The sequence below is a fragment of the Aquarana catesbeiana genome, linkage group LG08 (genome assembly GCF_042186555.1).
Source record: "Aquarana catesbeiana isolate 2022-GZ linkage group LG08, ASM4218655v1, whole genome shotgun sequence".
In the NCBI taxonomy this organism is placed as follows: domain Eukaryota; kingdom Metazoa; phylum Chordata; class Amphibia; order Anura; family Ranidae; genus Aquarana; species Aquarana catesbeiana.
The window spans coordinates 242,426,495-242,443,247 of record NC_133331.1 but is presented as its reverse complement, the minus strand read 5'-3'; the positions used below and the strand labels follow the sequence as shown (position 1 = coordinate 242,443,247).

At 45.9% G+C, this 16,753-nt stretch overlaps 1 protein-coding gene across 1 annotated transcript in view; it reads right to left on the bottom strand.

Moving 5' to 3' along the window:
• PRPF19 (pre-mRNA processing factor 19) overlaps positions 1-16,753 on the bottom strand; it is a 498,552-nt gene that overhangs the window by 228,450 nt on the left and 253,349 nt on the right. The window contains exon 9 of the mRNA XM_073596965.1: positions 3,517-3,592. Coding sequence (XP_073453066.1) covers positions 3,517-3,592 — 76 coding nt within the window. The remainder of the gene's footprint in view (positions 1-3,516; positions 3,593-16,753) is intronic.

Genomic DNA, 16,753 nt, shown 5'->3' with positions numbered 1-16,753 from the left:
CATGCCTAAGCTCTGAGGTTCTTTGATGTTCCCCAATTTTCACAAATCTAAGCAAAGATTTTCCTGCTCGGACACCATTCTGACTGAGCGATCTCTTTGTGGCTCAAGCTGTCGGCTAGTTGATTCAGTAGTTCTTTCAGGTGTACCACGGTCAGGAAAAGGTGTTTTGATTCTGCCCAGCTTAAAAGTTCTCCTGCTACTCCCATAAGTTTTTCCAACTTTGTACTGCCTTGCCTGGTTAAGTAGGCGACTGTGGTGATGTTGTCCGACAACACTTGGACCCCTTTCCCTTTGATGCGTCCCTCAAAGGCTACAAGAGCTTTTACCACTGCTGCCAGCTCTCTCAGGTTTGAGGAGTTTCTTGCCATTGCCAGATCCCACTTACCTTGGGCTATGCGATTTTCCAAGTGAGCACCCCATTCCCCAGGAACTGGTGTCCATATTTATCGTGACTGGATTTTTTGTTCCCATTTGTGCCCCGTTCCAGCAACTGTGGGTCTGTCCACCAACCGAGAGACTCATTCACTTCTTGTGTAATGGGCATCAGGGTCCAGGGAAGTCTGAAGTCCGTCCCAATGGGAAAGCACAGGTTGTTGAATGGCTCTGAAATGCAACTGTGCCCCCTGGACCCCCTGTATAGCTGCTGTCATGTGCTCCATGGCATTCCTTATTGTGCATTCTGTTGTGCTCAGGAGTTGGGTCGAATCCTGTTGGAGATTTCGGACTCTTTGGGGTCAAGTACAGGCTATGCAGTCCATTGTATATTGTATAACACCCAGGTATGTGAGCTTGTTTGTAGGAATCAGCTGCGATTTTTCCAAATTTATCAGCCAACCCAGTTCATGCAAGAAAAATATCCACTACGCTTTTCTCCAAAGCTATTTTTGAATTAGCAAAGATTAATAGGTTGTCCAGATATGGGACAATGTTTATCCCAGTCTCAGAATTTGTAAAATAGGAACCAAAAAAACTTTCGTAACATTGCGATTGGGGGGGGGGGGGATTGGAAGTACATTCTTTCGAGTCCCCTGAAGGCAAATCTCAGCTTTTTTTTTTTTTTTTTTTTTTTTTTTTTTTAAGATCTCCTTATTGGGATGTGTAAGTATGCGTCCTTCAGGTCCTATTGGGACCATAAAAACCCATGGGGACAACAAATCCTTCACAGTATAAATTGATTCCATTGCAAATCTTTTTTTAAACTTTACACACGTGTTTAGTCTATTCAAATGCAGAATCATCATGTACTTCCCCGAAGGTTTCTTCTTGAGGAAAAAGTGAGAGTAGAAACCTCCCTATTTTTCCTTTTCCGACAAAAGACCTATTACTTTTTGTTGTAACATTCCTTCTAAGAGCTAAAAGAGCCCCTGCCCTCTCTGCATCTCAAGGAAGTTTGGGGGCAGAGAAGTGACAAAAAAATCTCTGAAGGGGGGGCTCCAAAAATTCTATTATGCAGCCATTCTGTAGAATATCTAGTATGAACGTGTTGTGTGACTTTTTGCCATTGTGGAAGGAAAGCCCCCAATCTGCCCCCACTCGGCATAGCGAGTCACTGGGACTGAGGCTTGTTTTTGTCTTTATTGGGATTGAAGAGAAAGACACTTTTCTCCTTCCCCTTCTTGAAAAAAGGGGTCTTTCCTTGGTTTTGTAGCTTGGTTTCTTTATCCTGGTGCTGCCTGTTGGGCCGAAAAAAAAATGTTCTCCCAGTTTGTCTGTCTGGAGAAGGGAAACCCTTTTTTCTTTTTAGCAGATCTTTCTAAAACTGACTATCCATACCCAACAGGGGGCTTCCCTCAAAACAAAAGGCCACATAACTTGGTTTTGGAGGTTAGGTCTCCCTGCTAGGGTTTGAGATTGCTCTGCTTACAGAGCTGACGCTATTGCCAGACATGCTAGGCTGTACATCAACTTGGGCAGATTCTTGCAATTGCTATCTGAAATCCTAAAAGGTGCAAGACATTTTCCTTTTATGGACTGCAACAAGTCCTTAAGAAGTGACCCCAACTTTTTTCCCTAGCTTGTCTACACCTAGACATTGATTTCTACATGAAGCACATTTCTTTTTAATTTCTGCGGTCACCTCCTTTACCTTTCTCTCTTCCTCCTGGGCCCCAACCTGCAGCGGGAAGAAAGACAGTACTCCAGAGAATAACTTATTAAGCCTGGACCGTTACAGGAGGGAAACACCGCTGCTGCTGAGACTGTGCCCAAACAAGCTGACAAGCCACAGCAGAAGAATTTGAGGCAAGCTGCTCAGGAAAAAGCAGCGGAGGATAAGAAAAACACCCCATCCAAAAAGGCCCTGCCTGGTTACAGTCTTCCCCCAGCTCTGACAAATCTGACTCCAACATGGCCGACTCTGTCCCGGCCTAGTCACAAGTTTATGAGGTAATGCTTGGCCCTGTCCCCTCCACTGTCATTCCCTTGTGGCCCCCTCATGGATGATGTGGATCAGAGCTTCAGCTGTAAAGCAAATTGAGCTGCGTGACTGGCCAGCCTTCCCATGTTCACATCCAAGATGGCTTCTACCCAACTTTCAGTACCCTCCCAAAGTGACATGGCCACAGCACCTGGAAATGACGCCATCCCGCGCATCTCCCCCCCGCCCCCCCCCCAAAGCATTAACATGAGTAATTAAAAGATGGGAAGCCCCAACCATGGTGCACCTGAACAGAGAGCATACCACAAAGCCCCTGCTTTGTAATGAAGTATGGCTGCATTTAGGAGGCCTCTGTACCCCACCAGACGACCTGTAAAAAAATAATAAACAGGAGATGTGTTGTAACTGGCCGGAGGAAGAACATAAAACTGAGGACTTGAGAGGGTGTAGTGGTCTTTATACAAAAAAAAGTGTAACATGCGTTTCCTGGGAGGAGCCTCTCTCTCACGTAAGCTGTCCAGGAAGAGGACTTGGGAAAACTCAGTTTAAAAAGATAAAGTAGCAGATTTACAAGAATTTGAATGACATCCATTTCAGCATTCTAAAATAAAATAAAATGTATCTTCAGCTAAACAATTCAAAGGGGTTGTAAACCCTTGAGGTTTTTCACCTTAATGCATTCTATGCATTAGGGTGAGAAACCTCCTGTGATGCAGCTGCCCCCCAAAGCCCCCTTTTTACTTAATCAAACCCAGTCTTTCCAGCGAATGGGATGAGCACACCAGCTCCAGCCAGTGTCTCGGGTCCCGATTGGATAGATTGAGAGAAGCGCAGCCATTGGCTCAGAGTCCTGCTGTCTGTGTCAATAGACGCAGCAGTATGACACGGGAGCGCGCCTGCGCGAGTGCCCAGAGGGAGAGTGGCTCTCCAACAGGGCACTCGAGAAGAGGAGGAGCGCCGTTGAGGGACCCCAGAAGAGGAGGATCAGGGCCACTCTGCAAAACCAACTGCACAGGAGGCAAGTATGACATGTTTAAAAACAAAAAAAAATAAATAAAAAAAAGAAAAAGAAAAACACAAACCTTTAGTTATCCTTTAAAGCTAGTGAGTAACAAAAATGGTGTGAACAAATTCCTTACCAGTAAGAGTTTTATTTGTATCTGTCGAACATAAATCCAAAGCCAAAATTCCAGGAACGCTGGCACTGTGGAGCCCCTTGGTAAGGAAAACAAGACAGAGAACACAGTGTTTTAAGCCATGCAGGCAAATTAAAGAACAATTACAGAATGCATCTGCAGGTCTCTAACAATCCTTCCTGGATGCAAAATATTTAACATAAAAAGATTTTTTTACTTGCCTTAATTTCTTCCCTCCATTGGTGCAATTGGGGTACTATCCTGACCACTAAGAGGAAATGCTAAATTAAATCCAGTGTAGCACTTAGTAAATAAAAATCTAAGGAAGGATGATCTTCTCTAGAATCATCTTAACTATGGCAACAGAAGTACAACATCATGGGCAAAAAAAAAAATTCTCCCAAAAATCACTAGGGGACAGTGTCTGACCTTTGGAACATCTAAAACATCTCAAAGTGGGGACACATTATACCAATAAGATCTTCCACTTAAGAGGCAGAAGGGAAAACTCCTGTGACATCATTAGTAAATGAAGACAACACCGCAGAGATGTCTTGGTGTGGGACTGAAGACTGACTTCCCCATTCAAGGAGAGAGGGGACCTCCAACATTCGGATAGTTCTGCAGTGCTCTGGTGTGGAACTAGCTAGTAAAGGGAATTGCCTCAAATGAGGATACTATGAGCCCCAGGACCTGCATGCAACTGGGCAAAAATAGATGTGCTACATCCAGATGATAGACTTGTATCCTTAGTAGTTTCAGCTTCTCCAGAGGCAGAAAAGCCTTTGATAACCCTGTGTCTTGAACGGGGGGGTTCAAACCAGGACGTTAAGTTCGCCCAAAATTAATGGGCGGATGGACTGCACTGGGAGCACTGACAATTGGCCACAAAGCAGGCGTGATCACTTTCCTCAACTCCTCTGTTGTGCACAGTACTGAATTATGTTTGGGACACTCAAGAGGGTAAATGGTCTGCTCTTAAATATATGGACCTAACTCTGCCAATGGCCCTTTCCCTTCTTCAATCAGTCGCGCAGCAGGCAGCCCAAACCTTGACCACAATCGAAGGAGATATCAATGCAGTCCCCAATTCACAAGAAACATTCCCTACAACAGTTCAGAACCCCAAAAAATGCCAACATGCAAACTGTAATCTTTCAAACACTGTAAACCTTGATACGAGACACCTTCACTTCCTTCCTGCCAAGGCCATTTTCGGCTTTCAGCTCTGTCACACTTTGAAAAAAAAAAAGACTCAGTCATGCAACACTAATTACATTATCATTTTTTTGAGACAGATAGAGCTTTATTTTGGTGGTATTTAATCACCACTGGGTTTTGTTTTTTTTTTTGCAAAATAAATGGATAAAAAACTATTTGAAAAATTGTGTTCTACATCTGGTAAAAAAAAATCCAAATCAGCGTATATTAGTCTGTAGGAAATTTATAGTCTACAAACTATTGTACATACAGTATATTTGAATACTGACAAACCTTATGTACTGATCGCCCATTTCTTGAGGCCCTAAAATGCAAGGACAGTACAAATACCCCAGAAATGAATCCTTTTTGGAAAGCAGACAGTCCATTAAGAGTAAGAGGTATTGGTGATTTCTCTGAAGTTGTAATTTTTTTGATACAATTTGTTTCGTTTCTTTTTTTTTTTTTTAATTTTTGTTTACATACTGTGACCAGAGCAGTACAGTGTTACCATAGTGACACTATACTACTCTGGGGAAGTGATCAGGACTTTTTTTTTTACACACACACAGACTATGACTGCTTATAACAGTGATGATCACTGTTATAAGCAATCATTTTTATAAATGGCATCCATTCATTGTGTACTATTGTGAAGCTGTGATTGGCAACAGCTATCACATTGTACAGATGAACTGTGATTGGCCCCGTTTGAACAATGTGATCACTGTGACCACAGAGATCAACACAATGATACACAATGAATGGCTTTCATTCGTACAGCTGTCATGTAATTGCTGTTATTAGTCACAGCAATCGCATGGTACCAGCACTACCCCAGGACAATGATCTGTTATCTGCTGTGTCTGGTGGACAAGGGTGACAGATCGCACTACAGAGCAGTCCCTAGGGATGTCATATACGTCCACCCAGGATGGGAGTGCTCCCGCTCGGCCATTAGTCAACAGTCTGGGCAAAAAGCAGTTAATGCTGCATGGTCTCACAGATCTCAGAAGGTATGAGCATCCCACGGGTCGTGACTATTATCATTCAAATGTGCACAAATTCCTGTTCTAGGGTTGATAGTTTTCTTTCTAATGAAGAAACCATCAAAACATTTGAACAAAAGACAGGGGTTGATTTACTAAAGCTGTACAGTGCGAAAACTTCTAAACTTCAGTTTGTTCAATTAAGCTTTGACAAAAAAACCTGGAGCTGCACGCTTCAGTTTTAGGCTGGGTTCACACTGATACTCATACGGCTGTCATCCTACTTTGCTCTGCGACATCAGTCCTACATCCATCCGACTTGAATGAACAGGATACTACTTTGATCCGACTTTATGATAGTATGACTTGTCCTTTGACCAATCAAAACAATCCCAGTGTGACAAATTCCTTTTACTGCTGCTGTAATCACCATGTCGGATGTCACAAGTCGGATAGTTAGGACTAGGATACGACTTCAATGATATTCAATGGGCTGAAGAAAGAACAAAGTCGGGCTGAAGAAAGAACAAAGTCGGGCTGAAGTAAGAACAAAGTCGGACCAAAGTAGCGCAAGGAGCAATTTCAAAGTCGGACTGACTTGCGTCGGACCAGTTAAGACAGCTCATAGGGAAAAATTGATTCACATGTCATGCGACATGAGCTCCCAATGTTGGAGCGTTTGTCATACAAGTATGAACTCAGCCTAAGTAAATTTCCCCCATAGTAATAATGGATCATGCACCTCTTCATATGCACTAATTGGGGTTGTAGATGCTCCAGGGTGTGCTGGACATTCCTAGCACATCTATCTGACAATAGTTCTAAAATAAAACTACAAGAGGGCTAGGACAATGTAATGTAAATATTATTACCTTGAGGGGTGTCAATTCAGACTGGGCAATAAGACTGGCAAGCTGACAACCCTTATCACCAGTTGAAAGCTGATAAAGGGATTGTCCATTCAGCCTCTAAATCTATAGCCTGTATACTACAACACTACTATGAAAATCTTTATTTAACCAAACCTGAAAGAATAGCTGCAGGACTCAATTTTTTTTTTGGAGAATATTTTCTCAAATTTACACATGAGGAAGCAGAGTACAACTCAACGTATTACACTCCTGATAATTAGCAGGTTATTTAAAATTCTCCCAAACTTGAGATGCTCTCCCCTGATTTTCATGAGCTAAATCTTGCTATTTTGGGTAGCCGAATATTGCTCACACTGACAGCACCCACACAGGTAGGCTTTGGAAGATTGGAACACAAAGGTATTAACAGTGATGCAATAAAATAGGCTGTGGGGCTCTCTTGCCAGGCCCTACTGACATAAGATGCTAAAAAGGCATTTGACAAGGATTCATTTTCATTGTTAAAACTCATATTAAATCGGTTGTATACCGCTGGCCGTTTTTTTTCCTGCAAATTAAAGTCATAATGTGCTAGTATGCATCGCATACTACACACATTATGTGAAACTTACCTTGAAACAAAAGCTGTTCCATCGCAACAATGTCAGCACTGCAGCTGCTTCCATCTTCACCCATCTTGCTTCAGGGTTTGCAGGCTCCAGCTCTGTGACTGGTCGAAGCCGCACTGCCGTCACTCCTGCGCATGCGCACAGGAGCCACTGTTCAAGGCTCGCAGGAAGGGCCATTCCTTCAGAGAGCATGCGCCAGTGATGTCACTGGCTGCATGTAATGTAAATATCTAAACGATGCCTGTTTAAACTACACCATAGTGATAATGGATCATCAATGGATCAGAGGTAAAAGTCAGTAGAGCCAGTTTACTTACCCTATAAGGCACATGGGCTTCACAGGTACAGTTATTTCTTTTACTATACTAATGCTCTATAGCAGTGTTTCTCAACCTTTTTCAAGTCAGGGAACACTCTTTCAGTTTCGAGGCACCCAAGTCTAATGGTTCACATTACTGTGTTTTGGGGAACATGCGCAAAAATCGAAGTTACTTACCGGTAACGTTTTTTCCAAGAGTCTTTCAGGACAGCACACTTGAGACCTCAGCGCCTCCCTTCTCAGGAAACACCACGTCCACTAGATCTTTAAGTCATTCCTTCCCTCCAGCCTGTCAGTTTTTGTACGAGAACCTCCGGCCAGTCTAGGGAGACTTAGTTACACATCATACCAACCTTTAGACTCCTGATGCTCTCACGTCCTAGTGGCAAGATATTAATTTGGGCGGGTACCGGTGCTGTCCTGAAAGACCTGGAAAAAACGTTACCAGTAAGTAACTTTGATTTTCCCTATTTCGTCTTTCAGGACAGCACACTTGAGAGGATAAGCGAGCACTTACCCTAGGGTGGGACTACTACTTGCAGAACTTTACGCCCAAAGGCCTGGTCCTGGGCAGACAATAAGTCCAGTCTGTAGCGCTTAACGAAAGTCTTAAAACTTGACCACGTTGCTGCTCTGCAGATTTGATCGGGTGTAGCACCAGCCCACTCTGCCTGTGATGTTGCCATGGCCCTAGTGGAATGGGCCCTAATACCTTCCAGGACCTCCACCCCCTTTGCTATATAGGCCTGACTGATAGTCAACCTTAGCCATCTGGCTATAGTGTGTCTAGAGGCTTTGGACCCCTTCCTAGCCCCTGAAAAAAACAAAAAAGGAATCTTATTTCTTGAACTGTTCCGTAATCTCCAGGTATTTTAGTGCACATCTTGACATCTAACCTGTGGAAGACATGCTCCTGTTACCTCAAAGGATTTGAACAAAAAGTGGGTAAACAGATTTCCTGGCTTCTATGAAATTTAGAAACCACCTTTGGAAATAAGGCCAGATTGGTTTTAAAAATAATCCGATCCAGAAAGTCTTGAGGGAAAGGTGCCCTCCTAGAGAGGGCTTCTAGCTCACTAACCCTGCTTGCGGTAGTGATAGCTACTAAAAAAAAAAAAAAAAAAACAACGTCTTGAGGGTTAAAAATTTCACCGTACAAGACTGAATAGTCTCAAAAGGATGCTCTGTAAAAGCCTGCAACACTAAGGAGAGGTCCCATACAGGAAAGGGATGAGAGCTGACTAGTCTCTGCTTACTTAAAGCTTTAAAAAAAAAACCTGGATATCCAAGGATTCACTGCTAGTTGTTCAAGGAATACACTTAAAGCAGAAACTTGACCCTTAACAGTACTAAGGGCCAAACCCTTGTCTGCCCTACTCTGTAGGAACTCCAGCACTGCTACTGGACTGCGAACGCTAAAAGGAGCTCTCTGCGCACCAAGAATTGAACTTCTTCCAGACTTTCGAATAGATCTTGCACGTTTCTTCCTTCCTAGAATTTAGAAGAGTTGTTACCAACCTTTCAGAGAACCCCTTACTTCTCAGCATTTCCTCCTCAGCAGCCAGGCTGCCAGATTCCACCTCTCCACCTGAGGGCAGCAGATTGGGCCTTGATAGAGAAGGTCTTCCCTGACCAGCAATATCCAAGGCGGTTCCACCGCCAGCTTCTTTAGGAGAACCATGGCCTCCTGGGCCAGTGTGGCGCTATCAAGATCAGGGTCGTGTCCTCTGACTGGAATTTCCTCAAGACTGCGGGCAACAGTACAGGAGGGGGGAAGGCATAGCACTTGGAAAAATGCCAGCTCTGAGAAAGAGCATCCACCCCTATTGCCCTGTCCCACCGGTTCAGAGAGAAGAAGAAGGGAGCTTTGGTGTTCTCTCGAAGCGAAAAGGTCCACACATGGAACCCCCCCACTTCTGGATAATCATCCTGTAGATGACTTGACTCAAAACCCAGTCGCTCTCCCTCAACTTCCTCCGGCTGAGGAAGTCTGCCCTCTAGTTTAACTCCCCCTTTAGGTGTACTGCTGATAGCGAGAGCACCGTGACCTCGGCCCAATTGAATATTGTTTCCGTCAGAGCCCAAAGGGAACTGCTTCTGGAGCTCCCCTGTCAGTTGATGTAAGCAACTGCTGAGGAATTGTCTGAGCGGACCTGTACGTGATGTCCCTGGAGCTCCTGTTGGAAAGCTCTGAGAGCCAGGGAAATGGCTTTCAGCTCTCTCCAGTTCGAGGAATTCCTGCGTCCTCAACTCTCCAGGATCCCTGCGCCAGACTCATCCCCAGGTGTGCTCACCAACCTGTGCCACTTGCGTCTGTTGTGATGACTTTGGACACTGGCAGTACCCATTCCAGACCCTGCGTTAGATTAGCTGCCTTCCTCCACCACAAGGATCTCTTAACCTGTATTGGAATGAGAACCGGTGAGTCCAGGGACCTCTGAGTGCAGTCCCAAACTTCCAGAATAAACAACTGTAAAGGGCGGAAGTGCAATTCCGCCCACCTTACCGCTGGGAGGGCAGCTGTCAGCAATCCCAAAGCTGACATGGCCTTTCTTAGAGATTTGTTGATTGCCTTGTAGAACTGCCAAGGCTTTGTCTACTTCGCAAATTTTCTCTTCTGGAAGGAAAACTCTCCGCTGGGTTGAGTCCAGAATGTAACCTGGGAACGTAACCCTCTGGCTCTGTGATGGAACCAGGCTTGATTTATCCAAATTTAAGAGCCATCCCAAATGCTTCAAAACACTCCTTGCTATCTGCAAATCCTGGACCAGGTATGCGATCACTGATATCCCCCGAAGTCGCAGAAAGGCCAGAGCCTCCACCATAACTTTGGTGAATATCCGGGGCGAAGAGGATAGCCCATAAAGGAGGGCTTGAAACTGAAGATGTACCATTTCCTCCCCAGACCTTACTGCCAGTCTGAGGAATCTGACTGTCCTCTGCGATCGGAATGTGCAGATAGGCGTCCCTTAGATCTATGGACTCCATGTAGCAATTTGGAAGAAGCAGGTGTTTTCACAGAAAAAATTGAATCCATCCAAAACCTTTTGTAGGAGATTGATAGATTCAGGGGTTTTAGGTTCAGGATGAGCCTGAACTACCCTGACTGCTTCCAAACCACAAAGATGTGGGAATAGAAACCTCTGCCTATCTCCCCAGGTGGGACCCGTGATATTACATCCTGCTGTTCTAGATCCTCCAGTGAGACTAGTAATGCTGCCGCCTTCTCCGCACACTTTGGCAAGTCTGTAACTAGCAGCCTGTGGGGGGGGGGCTTGAGAATTCTAATCTGTAATCTAGTATGAACGTATTGGAGGTAACCGACTCCCACTGTGGGAGGAAGGCCCCCCAGTCAGCCTCCCATCAGGGTTAACCTGTCATTGGGACTTTCGGGGCTGTTCAGGAGGGCGAAAAATCGCTCCCCCGTGCCCTCTGCTCTTCTTGGTCCAAACTTTTTTCTGAGACTCCGCCCTCAGAAGATTAAACTTCCTTTGCGGGCGAGTTTTTAGGCTGTTCCCCCAGCTTTTTCTTTAGGGAAGGGCCTTCTTTTTATCGGCTCTTCGATCAAGGACAGCCTCCAGATCCGGACCGAACAGTAAATCCCCCGTGAAAGGGACTCCACAAGCTTGATTTTTGATGCATTGTCCCCCTGCCAGGTTTTTAGCCAAAGAGCTCTCCTGGCTGAATTGGCCAAAGCAATGGATCTAGCAGACATGCGGACAGACTCTGCTGAGGCGTCCGCAATGTATGCGAGATCCTTTAAAAGCATTGGGAAGGAGGAGAGAAACGTCTCTAGAGCGCTCCCAGCCTCAATATGTGCTTTTATATGTGTTAGCCAGTGCTCCATGTTACGTGCCACCACTGTGACAGCCATGGCAGGCTTAAGATTGCCTAGAGAGGAATTCCAGGACTTCCTGAGGAGAGAATCCATCCTCTTGTCAATGGGGTCTGCTTGCACCTGCATATCTTCAAAAGCCAAGTCTTTTTCTGGATACCTGAGAAAAGGCTGCATCCAGTATAGGCGACTTCTTCCACACAGTAGCTTAATCCTCTGAAAAAGGGAATCTGCGCTTTAATGCTCTAGAAAAGAAAGGTTTCCTTTCTGGGTCTCGCCATTCCTTCTTAATGGGGTCTACTAGGACCTCATGTACCGGAAAGACCTTTTTCTCTAGTCATCTTCCAGGACGGCATAACCTGAGAGATGACTGGTCCACCTGACAGGAAACACAATCAAAATACAAGGTTAAAAGGCCCCTCCCTTCCCCCTGCACTTCAGTTCTTGATTGCGTTTCCCGGCAGCGAAACGTTTGTTGTTTTTTCTCAGACCTGAAGCTGGTAGCGGATGGTCCCCCCCTGAGGGCTGGACGCCAAAGCCGGGGAGGGTGGTGGGTCCAGCCATGGCCCTGTCCTTCTCAGGGGGTCCCCCCAATGGCCGGGGGAGAGAGTCTTCCCTGGCAAGGAGCCTCCCGGGTACAGAGGGGTAGCCCGGAACTCCTGTGAGCACATACCTCATGCTTTTTCCTTCCACCCTTTCAGGTACGGAGGTGATGAAGGAACTGGAGCTCAGGCTGGTGTCTAGGCCGCAGAGGGGGTAGGGGACGCCAGCCAGGTCAGTACCTTGGTGCCTTGTAGGGCTGGTGGAGGTCCTGGACTTCATAGTGCTGAAGCTCCTGTGTATGGAGCAGGCATCCCAGGGTGGAGTAAGATGGCGGCATTTCCGGTTCCGGGAGCTGTAACTTCCGACTTCCGGTGTATGCCAAAATGGCGGATTCGGACATTAGAGGCCAAAATCCTCCCTCAAACAGCGGCTCTTCAACAAAATGGCGCCGATCATCGGTGTATAGGAGATAGACATTCAGCGCTCCATGGAAAAGCAGGAGGCCTCACGATACTCCTCTCTTAGCCCAGGAAGAGGCCAGTGGTGGTGAGTCCTCTTCCGTTTTGAATGTGGTGAAGTAAGAAGGGTCCTACCTACACCATATGGGGGGGAGACACACACAGAAAGTCTTAGGAATCTGATTAAAGTTTGGACTTTGTCTTTTTTGTCTCCCTAGATCCTGGCGGCTCTGCTCAGGGGGCTCACAAGATGAAGGGCAAAAATCCCCCTCCTCCCAGGTCAAAAAGATGTGGGAACTGTAATAAGCTCCCACAGGACCATGTGAAACCTTTTTGCTATAGGTGCATAGAGAAACTGTTATGAGGGACTTCCTTACGGTACAGTCAGAGATGCTCTCTACCCTCCAGTCTATTAAGACTGCTATAGCACCTAAAGCGGAGGATAGAGAAGTCCTGTCCTCTAGAGAAGGCACTTCCTCTCAGGAAGGTTTTTCAGACAGGGGTCAGAAAACCTCGCAAGGACCCCCTTCCTCTGTCACTTCGGGAGTTGAGTTTGAGGAGTCAGAGGAGGACTCATTAGAGGAAGGTGTAGACACAGACGCTGACAGCCAGGATAGTGACAGGCTGTGGAGTCTGTCAGGAACACAGCCAAATCTGCGGCCCTCCTTTACTCCGCAAGAAGGGCAGTCTGGGTCAAATCATGGCAAGGGGACCATATGTCTAGATCAAGGCTATGTGGTTTGCCCTTTGAAGGTTTACAACTCTTTGGACCTGGCCTGGATCAGGTGCTGTCAAGGTCAGCAGAAAAGGGAAAAAAGTTCCCGGTTAAAGCTAAGGGAGAAAGGGGCAGGAAGTTTTTTCATCCCTCCTCTAACCAGGGTCAATTTAAAGGAAAAAAGGATGCGAATAGAAGGTGGGGGAAGGAGGGGGCGTGGCTTAGCGATGGCCGGGTAAGGACGCGCTGTGAAGGAGCTCCCGGTCCGACCCGACATATCCTGGCTTAACAACCAACTTTCCACACATGGAGCTGCGGCATGAGCTCTAACAGACGCTACAGCACCAGGGCGACAACAAAAGGGGAAAGTAACCCAGTCACCCCGCTCGGTATCCGGAGATACTTTAGAGGCAGGCAGGAGCTCTCTCCGGGCGCCGTTGTGTCGGCTCCACGTTTACTCCGTACGTTCCGAGCTGAAGGCGGTTCCAGCATGTCACAATCCCCTCCACCTTCATCCTCTCTGGAGACACATCCGCATATGGGGACCCCAGCTGTATTCCGGTCAGGGTCGGCAGATCCCCCACACAGCCAATTTCGTTTAGAAGATGATCTCCGCGCCATGCTGCAGGCCCTGCCCACAAGAGCAGACATTGAAAGCCTAATACAGCGAGTGGAAGAAGCTCACAAGAGAGACATACAAGAGGTCAGAACAGAACTGAGCACTATCAGTACCCGTGTAACCGCTGGTGAAAATCTGACCTCCGCACTGGAAGCCCGGGTGCTATCCCTGGAGCAGGCACGTGAGTCCCAAGCTATAGAGGTTCAAGAGATGCAGCTCCACATAGAAGAAATGGAAGACCGCAGCCGCCGCAACAACCTGCGGCTGATCCCTGAGGCCACAGGTTCGGAAGACCTTGCGGAAACAGTAACCGCAGTATTCCACAGGCTGCTGGAGACACCACCACCCACCCTAGAAATCGACCGGGTACATCGCACTCTAGGCCCGAGATCTACGGACCCCGAGACGTACTTTGCCGCCTACACCGGTATGCTCAGAAAGAGATCATCCTCAGAAAAGCTTGGGAAAATGGCGACATTGACTTTAATGGAGCACACATCCAAATACTTCCAGACATCTCCAGAGCGACTTTACAACGCCGCGCTATGCTGAAACCAGCATTGGAAGCAGCTAGAAGCCGAGGATGCACTTACAGATGGGGCTATCCCCTGGCGGTGATAGTCCGCTCCGACGACTCATCATTCAAACTGCGCTCCCCGGCAGACCTCCCAGCCTTCTTCACCTTTCTGGGATCTGATCCGGTTCAAGTTCCGAATTGGCTGATGAAGATACCGAGACCGACGGGCCGCACAGGCCTAAATCTGAGTAGTCCCAACCAGTTTCACCGCTCCCGGAGTCAGAGGGGCCGCTCTCGAGTCCCTGGTACCAACAGGTCACGTGAGTGATTATACTGCCTTTCTAGTTACTCAAGATTAATATGCAGGAGTTGATGCCACGACACTTCTATTGATACCCCCCCATGAGTCGACACTTTTCAGAAGACAGTCCCTTCCAGATTTGGCCGGTGTCTACCATACCTTTGACGTGCTCCCGGGTCCCGGTAAAAGATAGACACAAATACACGGAGGTATGCCAGACACATTATACTTACTGGCTTTCAGGTTCACTCTCCCTGGACTTCCGATAGGGGGAAACTATACTGTTATGCTGAATGTGATAGTCTCCCCTGATAGAATACCCGAGAATAGTGGGGTACCATATGGGCCATAGCCTGTTATTGCTACAACTTTGACTTTAGCTGTTTGATCGCCTGCTGCAATAACGCATGGTGTAAAGATGCAGAGGATGTAAAGACTTATACCCTACTACCATCCAGCGTGGTATACATAATTACCTCCCGGGGATGAGTTACTGCATGGTGCATAATAGCCGATTATACACCCTAATAATTTGACTTCTCTCTTCCTATGAACTGACGGTCAGGGGAAGATACGAGCAGTTCCTCATCAAGATGGTCAGCGGGAACCCTCTACCACGGCTACTACCGGGTAAATATGGACACTTGTCTTTAGTAAGCTATAATACACTCAGGAGACGTATATATAGAGAAGAGTAACAGTAGACTACTGTGAAGGGATATCTGCTAGACACGCTTACTAGGGGAGACGATCTAAGGCTAAGTTTAACCTGCATATCGTATACTATTCTATTTGATTATGTTTGATTTCTTAGATTTAAATTTTTGGTTTATACTGTTTGTGCTGGGCAGTTGTAAGGTCTATATTTGACCTTTCTATGTTATAAGTCGCACACTTTTCCAATATACACCACCTGTGCTGTTGGGAAGTTCATGCTTACACACTCCAACATATATAAGAGGAGCCGGGAGGGACACGGGCGGTAACCGGGACACTCCCACGGCCTTTGCTGAACACACTCCCACCTAGGGCCACGCTCGTAACTCAGGCCTCCCTGAAGAGCGTGTTAGCAACATTTTGCTAATTGCGTTAGATTCTATACTAGAGGGCTGACCACCCTCTTTTCTTTCTTTTTCTCTTCGTGCCTCTAATTTCTTCCCCGCCTCTCTCTCGCAACCCCACTACCTACCCTCTTTCTAAACCCCCCCCAATTCGCCGCGATCATGGACGAACTCCACATTGTTACTTTAAATGTAAAAGGACTTAATGTCCCAGAAAAACGCCGAATGTTGCAAAATGACATGAAACGCATAAAAGCGGAATCCTCTTACTACAAGAGACGCACTTTAGGGAAAATGCTTTTCCGATTTTAAAAAATAGATTTTACCCGACAGTGTATCACTCCACCTATTCAGAAACCAAGTCTAGAGGAGTTTCCATCCAGATTTCAGCCAGAGTCCCATGGTCTCTACTTGACATTAAAACAGATCCGATGGGAAGGTACCTCTTCCTTAAAGGCATGATAGGAGAAGTGAAAGTAACCATAGCCAATCTCTACGCTCCAAACTGCCAACAAGATGTCTTCACCAGGAAACATCTTAACCACTTCAAAACCAGCCTCGTTTTGGATTTTAGGTGTTTAAGAGTTTAAAACAGGTTTTTTTGCTAGAAAATTACTTAGAACCCCCAAACATTATATATTATTTTTTTTCTAACACCCTAGAGAATAAAATAGCAGTCATTGCAATACTTTTTTTTGCACCGTATTTGCGCAGCGGTCTTCTAAGCGCACTTTTTTTGGAAAAAAATTCACTTTTTTGAAAAAAAAAAATAAGACAACAGTAAAGTTAGCCCAATTTTTTTTTATATTGTGAAATATAATGTTACGCCAAGTAAATTGATACCCATCATGTCACGCTTTAAAATTGCGCCCGCTCGTGGAATGGCGTCAAACTTTTACCCTTAAAAATCTCCATAGGCGACGTTTAAAAAATTCTACAGATTGCATGTTTTGCGTTACAGAGGAGGTCTAGGGCTAGAATTATTGCTCTCACTCTACCGGTCGCGGTGATACCTCACATGTGTGGTTTGACCACCGTTTTCATATGCGGGCGCTACTCACGTATGCGTTCGCTTCTGCACGCGAGCTCGTCGGGACAGGGCGCTTTAAAAATTTTTTTTTTTTTTTTTATTATTTATTTTACTTTATTTTATTTATTTTTTCACTGTTTTAAAAAAAAAATAAAAATTTGGATCACTTTTAT